Here is a 17,316-nt window from a genome sequence, read left to right as displayed (position 1 = left end):
TGGTGGGGCGAGCTGCTGGACTTGTCCTCGGCATTGTTGGTGGAGGGTCCTGCTTGAGAGCCCCAAGTGGGTGGGGGCTGGGATTCGGGCGAGGGAATCCACCTGGAGGTTAGAGACAGGCTCTGGTGTGGTAGTGCTGGCGTGTTCCCAGATCTGGGTGACCTTCATTGCCGTGGTGCCCTCCAAATTGGAACACCCCATATAGGTTGGCCTTGCATGTTGAAAGTCATCCCACTGCCACTGGCCTGACCAAACCACAAGCCTGTGAGCAGCTGCCGGTGAATCGGTAAAAATACAGCCAAGAGGCTTGCCGCGGGCAGCTGCGGCGCGTGGCCATGTGTCCAGAGCCGGCTGAGCCCACGCCGCCTTGCCCCGCTCGGTGGGGGCGCTGCCATCCACGAAGCGCACAGACTCCCCTCTGGCTCTGCAGCTCTTCCAGCAGCTGTCCCAGCCCGTCAGGGGCCCGGGCGGTGGGGGTTGTCACTGCTTCTCAAGGTCCGTCCGCGGGGGGGCGCTGAGGAGCCCGGAAGCCGCATCCTCCTGCAGTTGGGAAAGACCTGCCCTGCCCGATTTAGCCCGTTCCCCAAGGGACCCTTTGCGCTGTGGCAAATCGGCATTCGTGACTGTTGGGAAACACGGTTGGGAGCTGTCCCTGATCTATGGTGTTACGGGGAAGGTGAGTAGGGCAGCCCCACTCCGCGAGGGCCTCTGTGGCTAACAAAGCCCATTAAGGAGCCAGAATAGGAGGTTTTGAGGGGGTGCAGCCGTCTGGGCCGGAAGCCCCCAGGCAGCCAGGAGTAGTGTCCGGGACACCTAGTCCACGGTGACTGGTGCTTCCAGCTGGAAGAAGGAGCCAGGGGGACAGGGGAGAGCACTTGGTGAGTTGACCTTTGTGCCCTCTGGCTATCAGGCTTGCTTGTGGCGCTTCTCCCGAATGAAATGCGGAGGCTTTGCAGGTGACTGGATAAAGAAGGGAGAAGTGTGGTGTGTGTTGCCTCCGAAGTGTGAGGAGACACAAGGCTGGGCTTGCCGTAGCGTGGCGGGAGGCTGAATAGTTCACAGTTGGTGTTTAACCTCAAGTGGAATTTCCCAGCCTTTAGAGGACCAATTAAGGCCCTTGAATTTTATGTGGGGCAATAGCCCAACCTCTGTGTTACAGGTGGATCCCAGCCAGTGGAGGTTGAAGGCCTTCTGTATACGTCCTGCCTGTTACGCCTTGTCATTTAAAGGGTGCCCCTCACTGATGTTGGGAGGGGTTCCCAGGAAGCGTCCACAAGAGCAGTAAAATGTGTCTTTTATGTGTCCCACTGGGTAATTAGAGAAATATATGGGTGGCTGTCTCTTGGAGGAGGGACAGGCTCCAGGGGACAGCCAGGTCCCTGGGGTAGGGGCATGGGCAGCTGCCCCTCTCAGAGGTCGGGGTGTGGGATCCAGATCCTGCTGTCGGGGCTGGGGCATGCCAGGAGGTGACGGCATCCACAGCATCTGATCAGAGGCCTCGAACTTGTGTCCTGGCCGTCCTGAGAGCAAGTCATTAGGGGTCCCTGATCTCCAGAGCTGCCCATACAGAGAGGCCTGTGGGCCATCTCAGGAAGGAGGAAGCTGGGTTGCAGGCCACCCAGAAGGGGCCCAGAAGCCCCTATATCCCCTAGGGCCGCTCCATGGGGTTCCTGGCTGTAGGGGCAAACAAGCTTTGGGCTTTAGAAACATTCTTTTTCATCTGGTTACGGCATTGATACCATCTAGTGCCCACTGTATTTTATCTGACATTTCTGTAAGTTGTAATGGCATGGCCTTATATTTGGGGGGGTGGGGGCACACCGTTTAAGAAGAACTCATAAGATTCTGGCCCCAAGGTTGCCTCCTCTGGGTTGGACATGGTCAGGGAGTGTGGAAGCATAACACTGAGCAAAATGACATACCCACCGAAACATCCCAGTTTCTACCTAAGAGGAGACGTGCTTCATCCAAGGTCATCCACAGTGGGCCTAACTCTGATTTCGACAGAGGGATGGGCCCAGTGCCAAGCCATAAAAATCTGAGTCAGGAGAGGCAGAGCGTCTTCCTCCTTATCTCCGAGGGCTCCGGAGGCTTCGGGGATCTTTTTCTCAGAACCCACCGCCTTTTTGATTTTGTCTGCCCAGGCTAGGCAGCTGACACATCTCAGCCCTGAAACAGCAGCTCGGAGCCGGTTCAGAGTTCCGATAAGAGTCAGTCAGCACCCTTCTCCCCACTTTGGACAAATGTTTCTAGAAAACCTTGCATTGCCAGCATGGTATAGTGACCTGTCTCCATTTCTGGGTCCCACTGGTTGTCATTGGACGTTCTGGTGCGATGGAAAGTCGCCTGGAACTCCCGGGACGCAGGTTGTCTCTTTCTTGATTTGTGCCGCCGCCTCCTGCTCTAGGGTGGCCTGGTATATTCCCAGGAGCCAGCTCCACGTCCACCAGTGCGGGGCTCACCAGTGCATCTAGGAAAGCCCCCCAGCCCCGAGAATGGAGCGGCAGCGGTGTGGCATGTTAGGCCACTGCGCTCAGGAAGGCCCGGGCCATTTCAGCAGAGCTCTGCCAAGAGTCTCGTCATTTTTCAGCCTCCCCTGGGGACTGGGGAGGGGCTGGTCACGTGTGCTTGGGGGCCCTGCTTTTAGTGAGGATTCCTTTTGCTGTACCATGCCAGGGGCGAGACTCCCAGTATCCCATGGGGTTGGGGGATGGTTTGTGACAGCAGGGAACAGGGCAACAAAGGAGGCGCTGGCCCGGGTGCCGTGATGCCCCTGGTGGAGTTGCTTCTGCCGCGGGTCGGGGCTGGCCGAGCCCGACCGGCAGCACAGCGGCCCCAGCAGCCAGCCTCCCTTTCCAGCACTAATCTGGGGGAACTCTCCTTGGCTCCTGGGGCCTTACAGCCTGCGCCCCTGCTGGGAAAGAGGCAGAGCCTACTGTCCTAGTTAGCTCACTGTGGCTCAACTTTCACATACGATTATAACCAGTCACCTCCAGACCAGACACCCAGTGGGGTCTCTTTTAGAGACGAATGGGAAACACACCCACCCCAGGCCGGTGGCCGGTCTCTGCAGGGGAGCCTGACCCTTTACAGCACTAACAATTTAGTGTGGGCATTTGTGGCAGCACCCAGCGCAGTGCCAGGCAACACGGCAGACTGCCAGCAAGCAGCGGTTCCCTCCCGGAGAGCCGGATCAGTCTGGGGGAGGAATTTAGCAAGCTGCTCACAGCTCCAAGGCATCGAATGGGAGGACAGACTGCCCCCACAATCCCATCCTTGTCACCGTTCGTGCTGAGAAGCCGGAGCAGGTATACTGAATTAAGATGATGTCATAGGTTGGCGGGTAGCTCCCTCAGCATCCAGGCACCCCCTCTGGGGATGTGAGACCCACAGGACTGTTCTGACTGAAGGTGCGATCTCGGGACACCCCCACAGAGAAAGCAGTGCCTCGAATTTATTATTACTTACAGATCCCAGAAGCAAGAGGGCGCCACTGAGTGGGGGGGAGGGGAAGGACAGTCCATTCCCCGTCAAGAGCCAGCAGGAGACAGAGAGCAGGGTGGCAAGCACCTATTACTAACAAGGTGGTTGGGGCAGAGGTCACTGCTTTTCATAGCCTTAACTCAAGTGGTTATTTGAAAAGGGGCCCCCGGAGCCGCGAAGCAGGAATTTCGGTGGGACTGCTGTAGGACTGCTAAGTGTCCAGACTCTGGTTAGGAGCAAGGTTGTCACACCGTCAGACATGTAGGCAGCAACTCAAAGACAAAGTTGTTTTTCTCGGAAGTTGTTCTCGTCACACAGGGGCTCCCCACATCCCCAGAGTCCAGGCCCAGGCAGCCAGCTGCAGTCCTTCCCCGTGACTGGCAGGGTGGGCTCTGATCTCCTGGGGAGAGGGGCATCAGGGATGAACCTTGGACAGAGGGGCGTGGTGGGAGGGGGCTGAGCTCGGGTAGAAACGGGGTGATTTAGGGTGATCCCTTTCCTCCAGGTGTAGGTGCTCAGCCGCTTGTTGCTGCAAGCACCCTGGGCCTTGCCTCCGCGCTTCGGGTCGCGGGGACTCGCTGGCTGGTGCTGCTTGCTGCTTACCAATGTCCTGGAGGGTTTCCTCCTGGCGTCTCTTTTTGGAAGCACGTCCAGAGGCACTTAGTTTTAGATGAGAAGGATGGATTCCTATTCCTCGAAAACAGTGTTCCCGGCCCGTTTTCCAGCCTCAGCACCTGGGCCAGAGGGCCTCCATGGCCTCAGGGCCCCACGCCAATGATTCTCAACTGCTTACCCCACCCCACCCACCCCCGAAAGTCAGCAGTGTGACCGGCGTTAACAGCAGGCTGTAGTGACGATACAAGGTGTCATTGCCCTAGGTTCCCACTGAGCCCGGTGCTGGGTGCGCAGGGTGGATTATCTCAGCCCCCCCAGAGCAGTGCTTGTCTCCTTCATGGATGAGATGGGGACTGCCCGGTGGGCAAGTGGCAGAGCTGGGATTCACCCCGGGTGGCCTGGTTCCAAGTCTTGCTTGGAACTTCTGTGCCGGCTCCTGCCCCTCTGATGTCTGCAGTGCTACCTGGAAGGTTCCAGCCCCATGGGGCTGACGTCTCTGTCCAGCATGGCTCTGTAGGAGCCACAGGCCTTGCAGTGCCATGTGTGAGGCCCCTATCTCATGATGACCTGCAGTTTGAACAAAATTTGTCACTATATTTTTTTAAAGATTTTATTTACTGGGGGGGGGGGATGCAGAACAGGAGGGAGGGGCAGAGAAAGAGAAGCAGGATCCCCGTTGAGCAGGAAGCCCGACGCAGGGCTTGGTCCCAGGACCCTAGGGTCATGACCTGAGCCGAAGGCAGATGCTCAACTGACTAAGCCACCCAGGCGCCCCCAGAATTTGTCACTATTAATAGGCATTTCAGTATCTGGTGACAGTGCTTTTTGAACTGGCCTTTCCCCTGACACCCCTCCCTGTCCTGTGCCTCCAGGCCTTCGATGTGGTGGAGAGGAGCTTCCTGGAGTCCATCGATGATGCGTTGGCTGAGAAGGCAAGCCTCCAGTCCCAGCTGCCAGAGGTAATCTCCCCAGCCTGCTCCCCAGGGGAAGCACCCCAAGGTCCAGCTTCGTGAGGAACAGGGACTTACCTGCCATGTCACTCCCCAGCCATTGACATGACTGGGCCAGAGCGGCAGTTAGAGGGACAGTTCCTGACTGAGGGACTAGGCAACAGTGCGTTTGCTGAGGCCCATCCGAGGGGCCTCCCTGGCCCACTGTGGGCAGCTTCACCCAGGCTCGGCATGGGGGTGGGCAGTGAAGGATCAGTCCTCGACCTGAACCTGTCCATAGCCTCATCACCCACCCACCCACATCAGCCACAGGCACTTCCAGAACCAACAGGACAAGCAAGGTCACGTCTGGCCTTCCTGTGAGAAGTGTGCCCTGGAGCTGCAGTGCGGCTTCGTGCCGGCCGGGCCCTCGGAGCCTTGCTTTTTAAGGGAGGGACAGCTGGAGAGATGGTCTCTGAGGACCCAGCCTGCTCTGACCCCCCTGATGATGGCCTGTAGGGTGTCCCTCAGCACCAGCTGCCTCCTCAGTATCAGAAGATCCTCGAAAGACTCAAGGCGCTGGAGAGGGAGATTTCAGGAGGAGCCATGGCTGTCGTGGCGGTCCTTCTCAACAGCAAGCTCTACGTCGCCAATGTCGGTGAGCCACCTGCCTGTCCCAGGGTGGGAGTGCTGGGCGAGAGAAGGTCAGCCTCAAGGTCTGTGTGTTCTTTGGGAGGTCTGCTTCCCAGACACGTCAGCCCTCCAGCCCGTGTCTCCTGAGGCCATGGGGTTCATTTCACCGTTTCTGCACAGGAATGCCCCAGTCCCAGTATGGGGAGTTAGAGGTACCTGCTAGGAGGCCCGCCTCCCAGCTTTAGTCCCCGCTCTGCCCCAGCTGGCTGTGGGTGAGTTGCGTCCCCTCTCTGGGTCGCCTCAGTGGCTTCCTCTTCTGGAAGAGGTTGCCTGGCTGTGGAGGACCCACTCAGCATCCCATGAAGAGCAGCGAGGTGGGCTGGGTGACGGGCCATAGGGATATTTGGATTTGTGGGAAAGAAGAGGCCATATGGGAACCCAAGAGGTCCGTACCCACAGGGTGCAGATTACCGTAGGAGCGGTCTAGAGACCCCATTGATAATGTCCCTCTTTTCCTTAAGATTTCATTGTGGACAGAATTCAAAAACGTGTAAAGATAGGGTGAGAAGCAGGGAGTGAACACCTGTGTGCCCATCCCCCCAGCCCCAGCAGTCACCTCCTTGAGGCCAGTCTCATTTCCTCTCCAGCCCTTTGTCCCCACGAACCCCAGACATCATGTCATGTTATCTCTTTGTAAATAGTTCAGTATGTCTCCCTAGAGAAAAGGTCTCCGAGTAAAATGATAATTATCCTAGGATGACACTGGAAAAGTTTAACCTAATTCCTTAATATCATCAGCATGCCCTGACTGGTGACTCACCCCAGTGGTCTAAGCCTATTTTCTTTGCTTGTTTCAAGGATTTCCCTGTGTGAGATGCCTGCCTTCTCCCTCTCTCTCTCTCTGCTCAACACGTCCTGTTCTTCCCTGTACGCAGACTTGGCTCAGCTGCTCGAATTCTCCTGCAGGTACAAATCGTGCCCTTTTATGCAAATCCACGGTGGACGGGCTGCAGGTGACACAGCTGAACGTGGACCACACCACGGAGAACGAGGACGAGCTCTTCCGCCTCTCCCAGCTGGGTGAGTCAGGGTGGGGCCAATCCCCATGGCTCACCCTGTGTCCTCTTCTGGAGGCTGTGTAGGGGGAGGAGTGAGGTGCTTGGGCTGTGACCTTGGGCTTAGGACCAGCCTGCCTGACATTGGATCCCAGCTCTGCCCCTTACCAGCTGGTCAGAATTTTGGAAGTTTTTGTGCCTCGGTTTCCCCATCTGTGTAATGAGGATCGTAGTAACACCTGCCTCAGGGCGTTGTGAGGATTAAGAGTCCGTACCTGTAAAGCGTTTCCAGGAGTACTGGGCCTGCGGGAGGTGTTAGGATTGCTGGAGATGGAGAGGCCGGAGAAGTCCCAAGGACGCAGCCAGCACGGCATAGCCGCTCCCTCCCTGCCCGGGGCCTGTGAGGAAGGGGGCATTCTGATGGGGCTGGGCGCAGAGGACACTGGGGCGCTTGGTGTGAGCCGCTCCCGAGGGTGCCTAGTGTGGCTTCATTTTCCATCCAGCGGGTCCTCGTTGCCTTGTCTTGGGGCTGTGTCTGTACGCCCTTCTCGTTCCTGATGAGCGGATCTGGGACTGTGCTGTTCTCCCTCTGGCAGGTTTGGACGCAGGAAAGATCAAGCAGGTGGGGGTCATCTGTGGGCAGGAGAGCACAAGGCGCATCGGGGATTACAAGGTCAAATATGGCTACACGGACATCGACCTACTCAGGTAGGTGGCCGGCCCAGCGGCCCCGTTTGTAAGGCCAGACGGTCTGGGCAGAAGCAGATTTGAGGCTCTAGGGACAAAAGGATGCAGTTGAGGTAGTTGAGAGCCCAGGAAGACTTTTCTTCCTCCCAGGGAGGTTGGGGTGTGGCCCTACACCCGACAGGCCGGGGGTGGAGGTTCCGTAGATCTGGGCTGGCAAGGGGTCAGGTTGGGGAGGTGCGTCAAAGCCAAGGGCAGCAACCAGTGCCACAGGGTCTGACAGGAGTGGCCAGCGTTGGCGGGAGCCGCTGGGGGTGGATAGGGACGGCCCGCAGGCCTGCTGGTCACTGCTGCCCATGGCTGAGCCGGGGGCAGAGGTGCGAGACGAAGTGGACACGGCCTTCCGAGGACACTTCCCTTCGGGTGCCACCCAGTGATCGCAGCAGCAGATGGGCAGTGGCGCTGACTGTGGGCCATCACTGTACCAGGCCTGTGCCCAGCTCTTCACACAGTCTTACTCAGTCCTCACTCAGGCCGTGAGGTCCGTACTGTTGTGGCCCCGAAGGTGTGTTCATCTGAGGAAGCAGATGTGGAGATGGCAGGGAGCTTGCCTGGTGACAGGGGTAGCAGGGCTGAGGCAGGACTTGAACCCAGGCATCCTGAATCCGGAGCAACACCCTGAACGTTGATGGGGAAAATAGACATGTGGTGAATGGTGTGTGTGTATGTGTGTGTGTGTTACGTGTGGTGGGTGGCTGTGGTGGGTGTGGGGGGAGGGTATATGGGGGGGCGGTGGGTGTGGTGTGTGTATGTGTGTAGGGGGTGGGGGGGTGTGTGGTGTGTGTGTGGTGTGTGTATGTGTCCGTGATGTGGGGGGGAGGTTGTGGTACGTATGTAGGGGTGTGGTTTGGGTGTATGGGGTATTGGGGGGGACAGGGAGGTGTGTGTTGCCCCTCACAGCATTTGATGTCACAACCAGAGCCGTGGGGGGGAATCATACCAAAGGCCCCAGCATCGGAGCAGACTCCCCATGGCCTAGAAAGCATGAGTTATAACTCCTTACTCTCCCCAGATTTTGGCAACTGGGTTTGGAAACTTTGGTCTCTAATTTGTGGGGTTCTGTGTGCTTAATTGGAAAGTACATATGTGGTTTAAAACAATTCAAATAGCGCTAAGGATACACAGTGCAAGCTCTCCTCCCACCCGAGCCCGGACTCCTTCCCCAGAAGCTGCTGGTCTCCCGTATCCTGCCCTGGAGCTCTTGTGCACAAGTGCATGGGGGTGTGTTTGGAGGGGGAAGCACCCTTCCCAAAACACCCGGAGGTGCTGGCCTACTCTTTCCACGCCCTGCACCCCCCTCGTTTCCCGACGGCTGCTGTCCTCCCCCTGCGCAGCACAGGGTAGGCTGGCGGCACTCCTGCCTGGCTCCCGGAGCGAGGCTGCAGCTGTGCTCACCGGGCCCTGCTCATGGGCTCCCGGGATGTTTTCAGACTCTGCTCTTCCAGATGCCCTTGCTGGGAACATCTTAGACTTGCCTCCGCGTGCGCACGCACGTGTTAGAGCTTTGTGACGTTACTGGTTCTGCTAGCGCCTCAGGAAAGGGTCCCTGTGCACCTGGGGAGTGGACGTGGGGAGACGGGGGCTTCTAAAAGTGATCCCCACCCTCTTGCTGTCCCTACTGCCACAGCACGGGCTCTGTAGACAGGAGATGGGGACTGGGGCCAGGATCGGGCACCCGACCCTCACTGTCCTGACCCCAGCCACCCCACTGGCTCCCCAGGCCCTCAGAGCTTTACGTGAGGAGCTGCCCTCAGAAGACAGGTCTATTTTTCTGGTTTTCTCTTTCCTCTGTTTCTTTCCTCTTGTCAGATGTGCATTTGACTTTACATCCTGGGTGGATTCTTGCCCTTAGCGGAAGAAACGTCCCCTGGGGCCCTTCCAAGCGCAGCGCTCTCCACACTCTCTTCCCACAGCGCCGCCAAGTCCAAGCCGATTATCGCGGAGCCCGAAATCCACGGTGCGCAGCCCCTGGACGGGGTGACTGGCTTCCTGGTGCTGATGTCGGAGGGGCTCTACAAGGCTCTGGAGGCCGCCCACGGGCCTGGGCAGGCCAACCAGGTGAGCCCACCCCCGGGCAGAGCGCCGCCAGACAGCCCGCAGTGTGGTATGCTCCCCTGGGGACCCAGCCAGCCCTCCTGCTCGCTCCACAGTGCTCAGGACCCAGAGCTGCGGTTCTCAAATGCCCTCACCAGACAGCTTCTGTGCGTTCAAAGCTGGGGGAAGAAAATGCCCAGCGCTCCGAGAACAGCCATCCCACCCAGAAGTGTGCTTGTTCTGGGCTTGAAGCAGGGTCAGCCCCCAGGACCCCGGGAAGTGAATTTCCGTGGGCACATTGCTCTGGAGTGTGTCCGAGGAGGAGAGCCGAAGTGTGTGGCCTGAGCCTCAGCCTCCCTCCGCCTGCACCTCCCCTCAGAGCGGAGCCGCACTAGCTCACAGCTCGCTCCTTGTCTCTGACAGGGGGTGATAACATCTACCTTTTTAGGATTGTGGTGAGGGCGAAGTGTGATAAGCTTAGGTCTCCAGCCAGTGGGAGCCGCTTATTTTTCCTGTGCTGGGAGCACACATGTCAGACAGTTGTCCTTAACCCATGGCTTCGAGACAGTCACCTCAAGGATGATTTTGAAGGGAAGCTGCCTTTCCCTGAGCTTGGATAGTGAATTCAGGTTGTGTCTCTCCTTCCATTTGTGCTTCCTGTAGAAAAGTAACCTTTTCTGCTTTGTCCTCTTTTTAATTAAAAATTAGGAGGAAAGTGTCTCATGTGCCTGTCTCCTGATAATCCGTGTTCAAGGTTTTTCATCTATTTTATCTTATTGTTCCTGCCAGTAGCCTTGTAACCCAGGACGCAGGGGCTTACTGCCACGTCGAGGTAGGGAACTTGGGGCTCACTGGAGTTTAGGGGCTTGCCTGAGGTCAGTGACAGAGCCGAGCCCACCCCAGACGGGGCTCGGGTCATCTCCTGTGACCTGCCCAAGCCCTCCTACCTCCAAGAGACTCTGGCCAGCCATCATGTGGAGGATTTTGTGTTTGTGAACTTACTGTCAGTGTGATTCTTTTTTCTTTTCCTTTTTTTTTGGTCTTTGCCAAAGAATTATCCAGTGGCTTTTGCTGGGTTCTAGAATAAACTGGATAGCGGGCCGTCTGCATTCTGTATTCCCCGTTTCTAACAAAAATGCGTAATGTAGCCTCCGGTAGTTTGTTCCAGGAAAGGAAACTTAATAATAATAACAATTCATTTTGGGCTTTTTTGTGTGCTCCAGAGTGCCCTCCCACCCATTGTGCAATTTAAGCCACCTGATAACCCAGCGAGGTGGCTATTATCCCCCATTTTATTGGTGTGGAAGCCAACAATTGGAGAGATCACAAGGTCACACCTTTTCTAATGAGAAAGTTCTAGAAGAATTATCCTGAATACCTTGAAAAGCTCGGATTACAGTCTTGGGTGGTGGAGACTTCCTTCACCTGCTTGGCTGATGCCCCCTAAGCATCTTGATTAGGCTCCGGAGTTGTGGGCCGCAGTCCTGGGCGCCCCCTCCCTGTTCCTCACCAGGTTTCGCTCCCCCTCCCCCCAGGAGATCGCCGCCATGATCGACACCGAGTTCGCCAAGCAGACGTCGCTGGATGCCGTGGCCCAGGCCGTGGTGGACCGGGTGAAGCGCATCCACGGGGACACCTTTGCCAGTGGCGGCGAACGTGCCAAGTTCTGCCCGAGGCACGAGGACATGACCCTGCTGGTGAGGAACTTTGGCTACCCACTGGGTGAGATGAGCCAGCCCACACCATCCCCGGCCCCAGGTATGTGCGCAGTGTGGCGGGGGAGGGGGGGGGGCACTTGAAGAGCCCGGCTGGGGCTGCGGGTGGGGGTGGGCCATGGAGCCAGAGGCCTGGCTTGGAACCGTTCTAATCTGCTCTCTGACTTTAAAGCTCTCCGAGCTGTTTGTTGTTGTTTTTTCCTTTTGCCCGTGAAATGAGGATCCTAGCACCTGCCTGGCCGACCTCCTAAAGGCCCGAGTGCGTGAACAAGCTCTTTGTCAAGCCGCCAGACCACGTGATAGGGATGATGGCTGTCAGTGCTTGGGTGTCTACTGGGTGCCTGGCCCTTTACCCATGGAGTTCCTTCAGGCCTCCTTAAACCCTAGGCGCCAGTGACACATCCTTGTACTGAGGAGCTGAGGCTCTGGAAGGAAGAGAGGGAGGCGAGGTTAGACCTCTGTCCAGAGGGTCCCCCGAAGCCTGGCTCTGTCTCTGGGCCGTGTTGGGGTGAGGCTGAGGGGCTTTATTTTCTGCCTTTGTAATTCTGTAATCAGGTTGCTCAGGAAGCGAGGTGCTCGTTATTTTGTGTTTCTCTCGCTGGGCTGCTCTGTGTCGAGACCATCAATTCCTAGGGGCTGCGTTTCTTTTTCTGTTTTCGAACAAGCAGGGCTTAGCGCGTGAGCAGCGCGGATGGATCTGTTTCCCCACGGACACCGGGGTTACTGGAGTTTCTCTAACTTGTTGTTATTGCGACCGTATTTTTGTTGGGCCAACCTCAACTTAACCCCTGGGCTAAAAGCGCCGTGGGAAGCCCGGCAGTAACCCTTTCCTTCAGGCAGCTTGGCGCATGCGCTCCTGCTTTGAGCACCAGTGTGCTTTGTCGCCGAGAGGAGCCCCCCGCCTGCCTGGAAGGGTCTGACATGAGACAGACACCCCTTCACTGTCCCAGGGGGCAGCTCCGGGAGCCGGGCCTGGCCGCTGCCCACGCTGCCCCCATCAGGCCCCGCGGCAGTCCTGTTTCCACCACCCCAGGGATCCCCCTCAGCCACTTCCTGTGGCCCACCGCTCTCTTCCTCCCCAAGCTGCAGGAGGACGCGTGTACCCTGTCTCCGTGCCGTACTCCAGCGCCCAGAGCACCAGCAAGACCAGCGTGACCCTCTCCCTTGTCATGCCCTCCCAGGGCCAGCTGGTCAATGGGGCCCACAGTGCTTCCACCCTGGACGAAGCCACTCCCACCCTCACCAAGTAAGGCCTCACCCCACCCCCAGCCCCCTCAGGCCTGCCTCCTGGGACAGCCCCTCGGTGCCTGGACGGGAATGGCCAGGGGGCCGAGTGTTGAGGTCGAGTGATGTTGGACGGGGTGCGCTGGAGTCTCGTACCTCTCACATTCCCCCAGTTCCATCCCTGGGGGTCCTCCTCAGACACGGAGGCAGGAGGAGGCAGCCCTGCAGGTTCCAGCAGCTCACTGAACCTAGACCTGGGAGGGCTGGAGGTTCAGGGGCAGAGTGGGCGAGGCAGGCTGCGAGGCGACAGAGGAGACAGGCCACTGATGCGGACAGCCTGCTGTTCGTGCTTTCCTGAGGGTCCCAGATTCCTTTTCATTTAATGGGAAGCTTTTCCTGTTCTTTTCTCTTTTCCCATCTTCTCCCCATCTCAGAGCCTCCCCAATGGCATCCGTGCTTGGAGGACGTTGTTTGGCCTGTGCTGGCTTGTCAGAGCCGGGGCTCTGACTAAAACCTCCCATTTTAGCTTTAAAGTTGAGTCGTCTAGTTTAAGACGGTGGGGGAGGTGGGCAGCAGGAGGCCCAGAGCCTAGGGGTGAGTGGGCTGGCCCCCTCCTCCCTGCAGACCTGCCTCACAGGTCCAGTGTCCCTCCAGCCCCTTCACTTCGGTGGAATGTCCACCCCCCCAACCCCACCACACCAGGGGACTGGGATCTGGTTTCCACATTCCAGCCCTGCACAGAATAATAGGGATGCCACACCCAGCCCACTCAGAGGATGTGGCCAATTGGAAGGGCCATCCAGGGGGGAGTGGTGCTGTGGGCCTCGGCCTCCCAGGGGCCTTCCCTTCTCCCTGCCCCCGCTGCGGCCACAGCTGCTGCTGCTGTGGGCCAGAGGGGCCTGCGGGGCCGCGGAGCAGTGGGCACCCCAGGTGCACAGGGCTGGCCCTCCCCTCCCCTCCCCTGCAGGGCTGCCGGGAGGAAACCACCAGCAGTGTCCACAGAGGCATAGCGGCACAGCAGGGGTCCCAGACCAGCCAGGAGAACCAGCCATCCTTCCTCACCTCTGCTCCTGGGGCCCCTAAACAGCCCCTTCCCTTCGACTTGTATCTGAGTGTTAGGTGGGCCCCCTGTGGGTGGGCCAGTGCTGGGTGCTGGACAGTGCCAGGAGTGTGTGGGACAGCAGGCTAGCAGGTGATACCCGGCCGTGAGGTGCTTTGTGACAGAGTGGGGTGCCCACGGAGCTCTGACAACAGGGGGCCGGTCCCCACCCAGCCAGTGAGAGGGGAATGAGAAGGAGGGAGTGAGGAGGGTGTCTGGGAAGAAGAGCCCTGGCCCGCCTGTGATCAGTGGGACTTGGAGAAGCTGGAGGGCACTGGCTCTAGCTCGGCACGGCTCTGAGGGACATGTTCTGTGTCCGAGGCCGCAGCCACTAGGATGCGTGGTCAAGCCCTTGAACCAAGTCATCCATTTTATTAACTTCTAGCTAACCAAAGGAGCCACACAGAGCTAGAGCTTGGAAAATACATTTGATTTTTCATCTGCCCTTAAGAACATCCGACTAGGCTGGCTCTGATGGCCGGAGGGGCCAGCCGAGGCAGGGCCTGTCTGTCCCTGACTGACTGTCCCCTGTGGTCCCCACAGCCAGAGCCCGACCCTGACGCTGCAGTCCACTGCCACGCACACGCAGAGCAGCAGCTCCAGCTCGGACGGGGGCCTCTTCCGCTCCCGGCCTGCCCACTCTCTCCCGCCTGGCGAGGATGGCCGCGTCGAGCCTTACGTGGACTTTGCTGAGTTTTACCGCCTCTGGAGCGTGGACCATGGCGAGCAGAGCGTGATGACAGCACCATAGCTCCAGCTGGGGAATGTGGCCTGAGCAGGACCTTGCCTGGGGACAAGGGGGCCCAGCTCTGGGGCCGGATGGGCCTTTTCCTGCCATCTGCCTATGCCGTGGGGGCCTGGGCCTTTTCCTGCCATCTGCCTATGCCGTGGGGGCCAGGGAGCTCCCCGTCTTCAGCCTGCCCCACACTCGCACCCTGCCGTACTCATGCTGCAGAGAACATTCTCTCGGTGAGCACCCCTGCAGAGCGGACCTTGTCGGGGCACAGCGGGGCTGGAGGCCACTCCCTCAGGCAGACTCAGCCAGGACCGTTGCTGTTTCTCGAACAGACGGCTGAAGGCAGAAGCTGTGCTGGCCGTGAGCCTGCACGTGGGGCAGAAAGCGAGGAGTTCTGCGGCCCAGCATGCCGTGGGTCCGGCCGCCACCGCTTTCTCTGCCCTCGCAGCCCTGGGCGGGGGTTCCCCCCTTCCTTCTTCAGCCTCCGGAGTGGAGCCCCGGGTGGCGTTTGCAGCTTCGAAGCCTGCACCCGTCCCTCGGTCTCCCTGGGTTGTTTCCAGTGGGCAGTGCTCAGGAAGACCAAGGGAAGCGTCGGGAGCCTGGGTGGCTGCACAGGGGCAGGTCAAGTGGAAAGGAAGGGTAGGGGATCGGTCCTAGAGGAGCATTGGTCCTGGAGCCCACCGGAGGGGGTAGGCTGGGCGTGGCTGGGCTTCCCCAGATATGGGGGTGCAGGAGAGGTGAGGACGTGCCCGGACCAGGCCAGGAGAGTGGCCGCTGTAGTCAGGCCCCTCCAGGAGCGGGGAGGCCCGGATGGCGGGGGGGGGGGGGGAGCCTCCTTTGTTTTCCCTTCGCCACTACCGAGGAAGGCCACAGGCTGGGGAGCCGGAAAGTTAGCCAGCTTTACCGCTGACAGTGAGGCTCTCCCGGCTTTAGGGAAAAAACAGTCAGGCTGGGGGTGGGGGGGCGCATTTGAAAGGACAGTGGGAAAGAAGGTCTTGGATACCAGGTGCCCTGGGTGAAGAGGGCTTCAGGGACACGCCCCACCTTTACAGACACTTAGGGACGGGGTCAGATGGGCCCGGCGCTGAGAGCGCACGTTGTCCGCCGTCGGTGGGCAGAGGCTGGCGGTGCCGCTCCTGCTGGCAGAAGAGCAGGCGGGCCCAGGGGACTCGCAGCTTGTTGCTGCTGCGGTCGGTGGCAGAGCCGCAGCCAGACCTTTCGATCAGCCTCTGGAGCTGCCCTGGAGCCCTCCACCCCTCCCCCGCTCCCAGGCTCCTGCCCTGCGCAGCCCCAGACACAGCTTTTACCGGGGAGTGCGGCCTCCGGGTGCCTGGACTCTGGGCCGTCCAAGGCCAGTTCCGAGGCTGGGTCACTGCAGTGCAGGAATGCGTCTCCCTGTGGCCGGTGTGGTGCGGACGGGGGCAGGGGGCGGTTCCTGAGGAGAACCAGAGCCTCTGGGCCGTGGGCCCCAACCGCCCTCCGCTGCAAAGCCATCTCTGGTCCGCAGGTGAGCGGATTTAAAGTCTGCCGCAAGGGCTTGCGAACAAAGAGAATTCTCTTCCAAGAATGTCTCTGTGATGCTGTTTGGTCTCTAGAAATAGAATCACTTTTTTACCGCAATAAAGAAAGAGTAATAATAGGTGGTCTTACACATCGGGTGTTAAGAGTGCTGGTCTCGTGTACCCTGCGGAGGTCTGGGGGGCTGGGTGCCTCCTCCTGTCCTCTCAGCCGGCACCAGCTCACCAGGCCGGGGAGCGGCAGAGCTGGGGTGCAAGCCGCAGCCTTCTGATGGGACCGCAGGGCCGGCCCACAGCCCAACGGGAGAGCGCTGGGTGTCCGGCATCCCTCCCTGTCCCCGCACATCTAGAGAGGGGGGCCGTTCTCTCCTGCCACGGGCCGGGTCCTCCAGTGGGCAGCTCTCGCTTTTCCTGACAGGGAACCCGGTTCTTGGTGTGTGAGGAGTGGTGTGGCCAGCAGAGCTTCGGGTCACCAGGACGGTGCCCTCCCCCTGTCACCAGATAGTGGACATTCAGGGAGTTCCTTTGCTTTATTTTGGTTTTGTTTGGGTGGAGGACTTTCTATAAATACTAGCCCACAAATACTGGCCTCTTCCTGCTTTACAGAACTTAACTCGTCCATCTAACAAGGGCATCTGCTTAGGAGCAAAAGCAAAGCTCCGTGTTTGGGTGGTGGCGTCTGAGGCTCCCAGATGCCCCTGCCCTTCTGCTGGGAAGGGGCTCTAGGTCCACCTGCAGAACGGCCTTTCAGGATCTGTCCCCCACCCCTCCTTGGCTGTCCCTCAGGAGGCCCTTAGGAGCACTGCTGGCCCAAGACCTGGAGTCCTGGGGTCAGCCCAGCACCCTGAGGGAGGAGGTGGGGGCACTGAGTGACTGAGGTGCAGGCAAGTGGGCCTGTCCCCTGTCACAAATGGCCCCGTCCAACCCCTAGGCCCCTCGGGCCTCCCCTACCACCTGCTTTGCCCCAGGTATGGGGGGCAGGGCCCTGCCCAGCTGGCTTAGTGTCCCCCGTGCCCCATCCCCGGTGTCATGCAGCAACACTGGGGCCTGCCTCCTGGGGCCAAGAGGGGCCCCGGTTTAGCTTCCTGGTTTCTTTGGTGGATTAAGCCATGAGGCAGAGAGGCCTAGCCGAGGAGTCTGCCTCAGCATCTCAGAAATGGCAGAAGTCAGGACAAGAAGGGAACAGGGCAGCCAGGGAAGCTGCGGACTGCACGCCCACCCTTAGGCACCAGGCAAGCAGACTGTCGACGCGCACCCTGGGCCAAGCCAGCAGGAGCCCCTCTCCAGCCTCTGACCGCCTCCCCACTGCCTCACTGGGGAGAGTGCTCAGCTTCCCGGGGGCTGCGTCAGAACCGGAGAAGCCCACCCACCACCTGCCGCCTGTGTCCACTCGTCCCTCGAAGCCTTCCGGTCCCCTCACAGGATGGGATTCAGTCACCGCCTTGACTGAGGACCTGGCCTGGGTCAGACCAGATGAGGTAGGCCTTCGTGAGCCGCTGTGTCATCCCGGGGCCCACGGCAGCGGGGCGGGT

At 59.3% G+C, this 17,316-nt stretch overlaps 1 protein-coding gene across 6 annotated transcripts in view; it reads left to right on the top strand.

Annotated features, from left to right (window-relative positions):
- Positions 1-15,918, top strand: part of TAB1 (TGF-beta activated kinase 1 (MAP3K7) binding protein 1) — a 33,224-nt gene extending 17,306 nt beyond the window's left edge. For 4 of the 6 annotated variants that reach the window (XM_045780132.2, XM_045780131.2, XM_045780130.2 and 1 more), the window contains 8 exons: positions 4,971-5,057; positions 5,547-5,685; positions 6,627-6,740; positions 7,312-7,423; positions 9,373-9,517; positions 11,029-11,251; positions 12,292-12,454; positions 14,075-15,918. In XM_045780132.2, the coding sequence (XP_045636088.2) occupies positions 4,971-5,057; positions 5,547-5,685; positions 6,627-6,740; positions 7,312-7,423; positions 9,373-9,517; positions 11,029-11,251; positions 12,292-12,454; positions 14,075-14,282 (1,191 nt within the window). In that variant the 3' untranslated portion in view covers positions 14,283-15,918. Of the gene's footprint in view, positions 1-494; positions 677-4,970; positions 5,058-5,546; positions 5,686-6,595; positions 6,741-7,311; positions 7,424-9,372; positions 9,518-11,028; positions 11,252-12,291; positions 12,455-14,074 lie in introns of those variants that run through there. The other 2 variants (XM_045780135.2, XM_045780134.2) reach the window with 2 other exon arrangements.
- The last annotated feature ends 1,398 nt before the right edge of the window (positions 15,919-17,316 follow it).

Source organism: Ursus americanus, chromosome 17 (assembly GCF_024610735.1).
Source record: "Ursus americanus isolate L20-20 chromosome 17, mUrsAme1.1.p, whole genome shotgun sequence".
NCBI lineage: Eukaryota > Metazoa > Chordata > Mammalia > Carnivora > Ursidae > Ursus > Ursus americanus.
The sequence above is the reverse complement of the archived record's forward strand: the minus strand, read 5'-3'. Positions and strand labels throughout refer to the sequence as shown.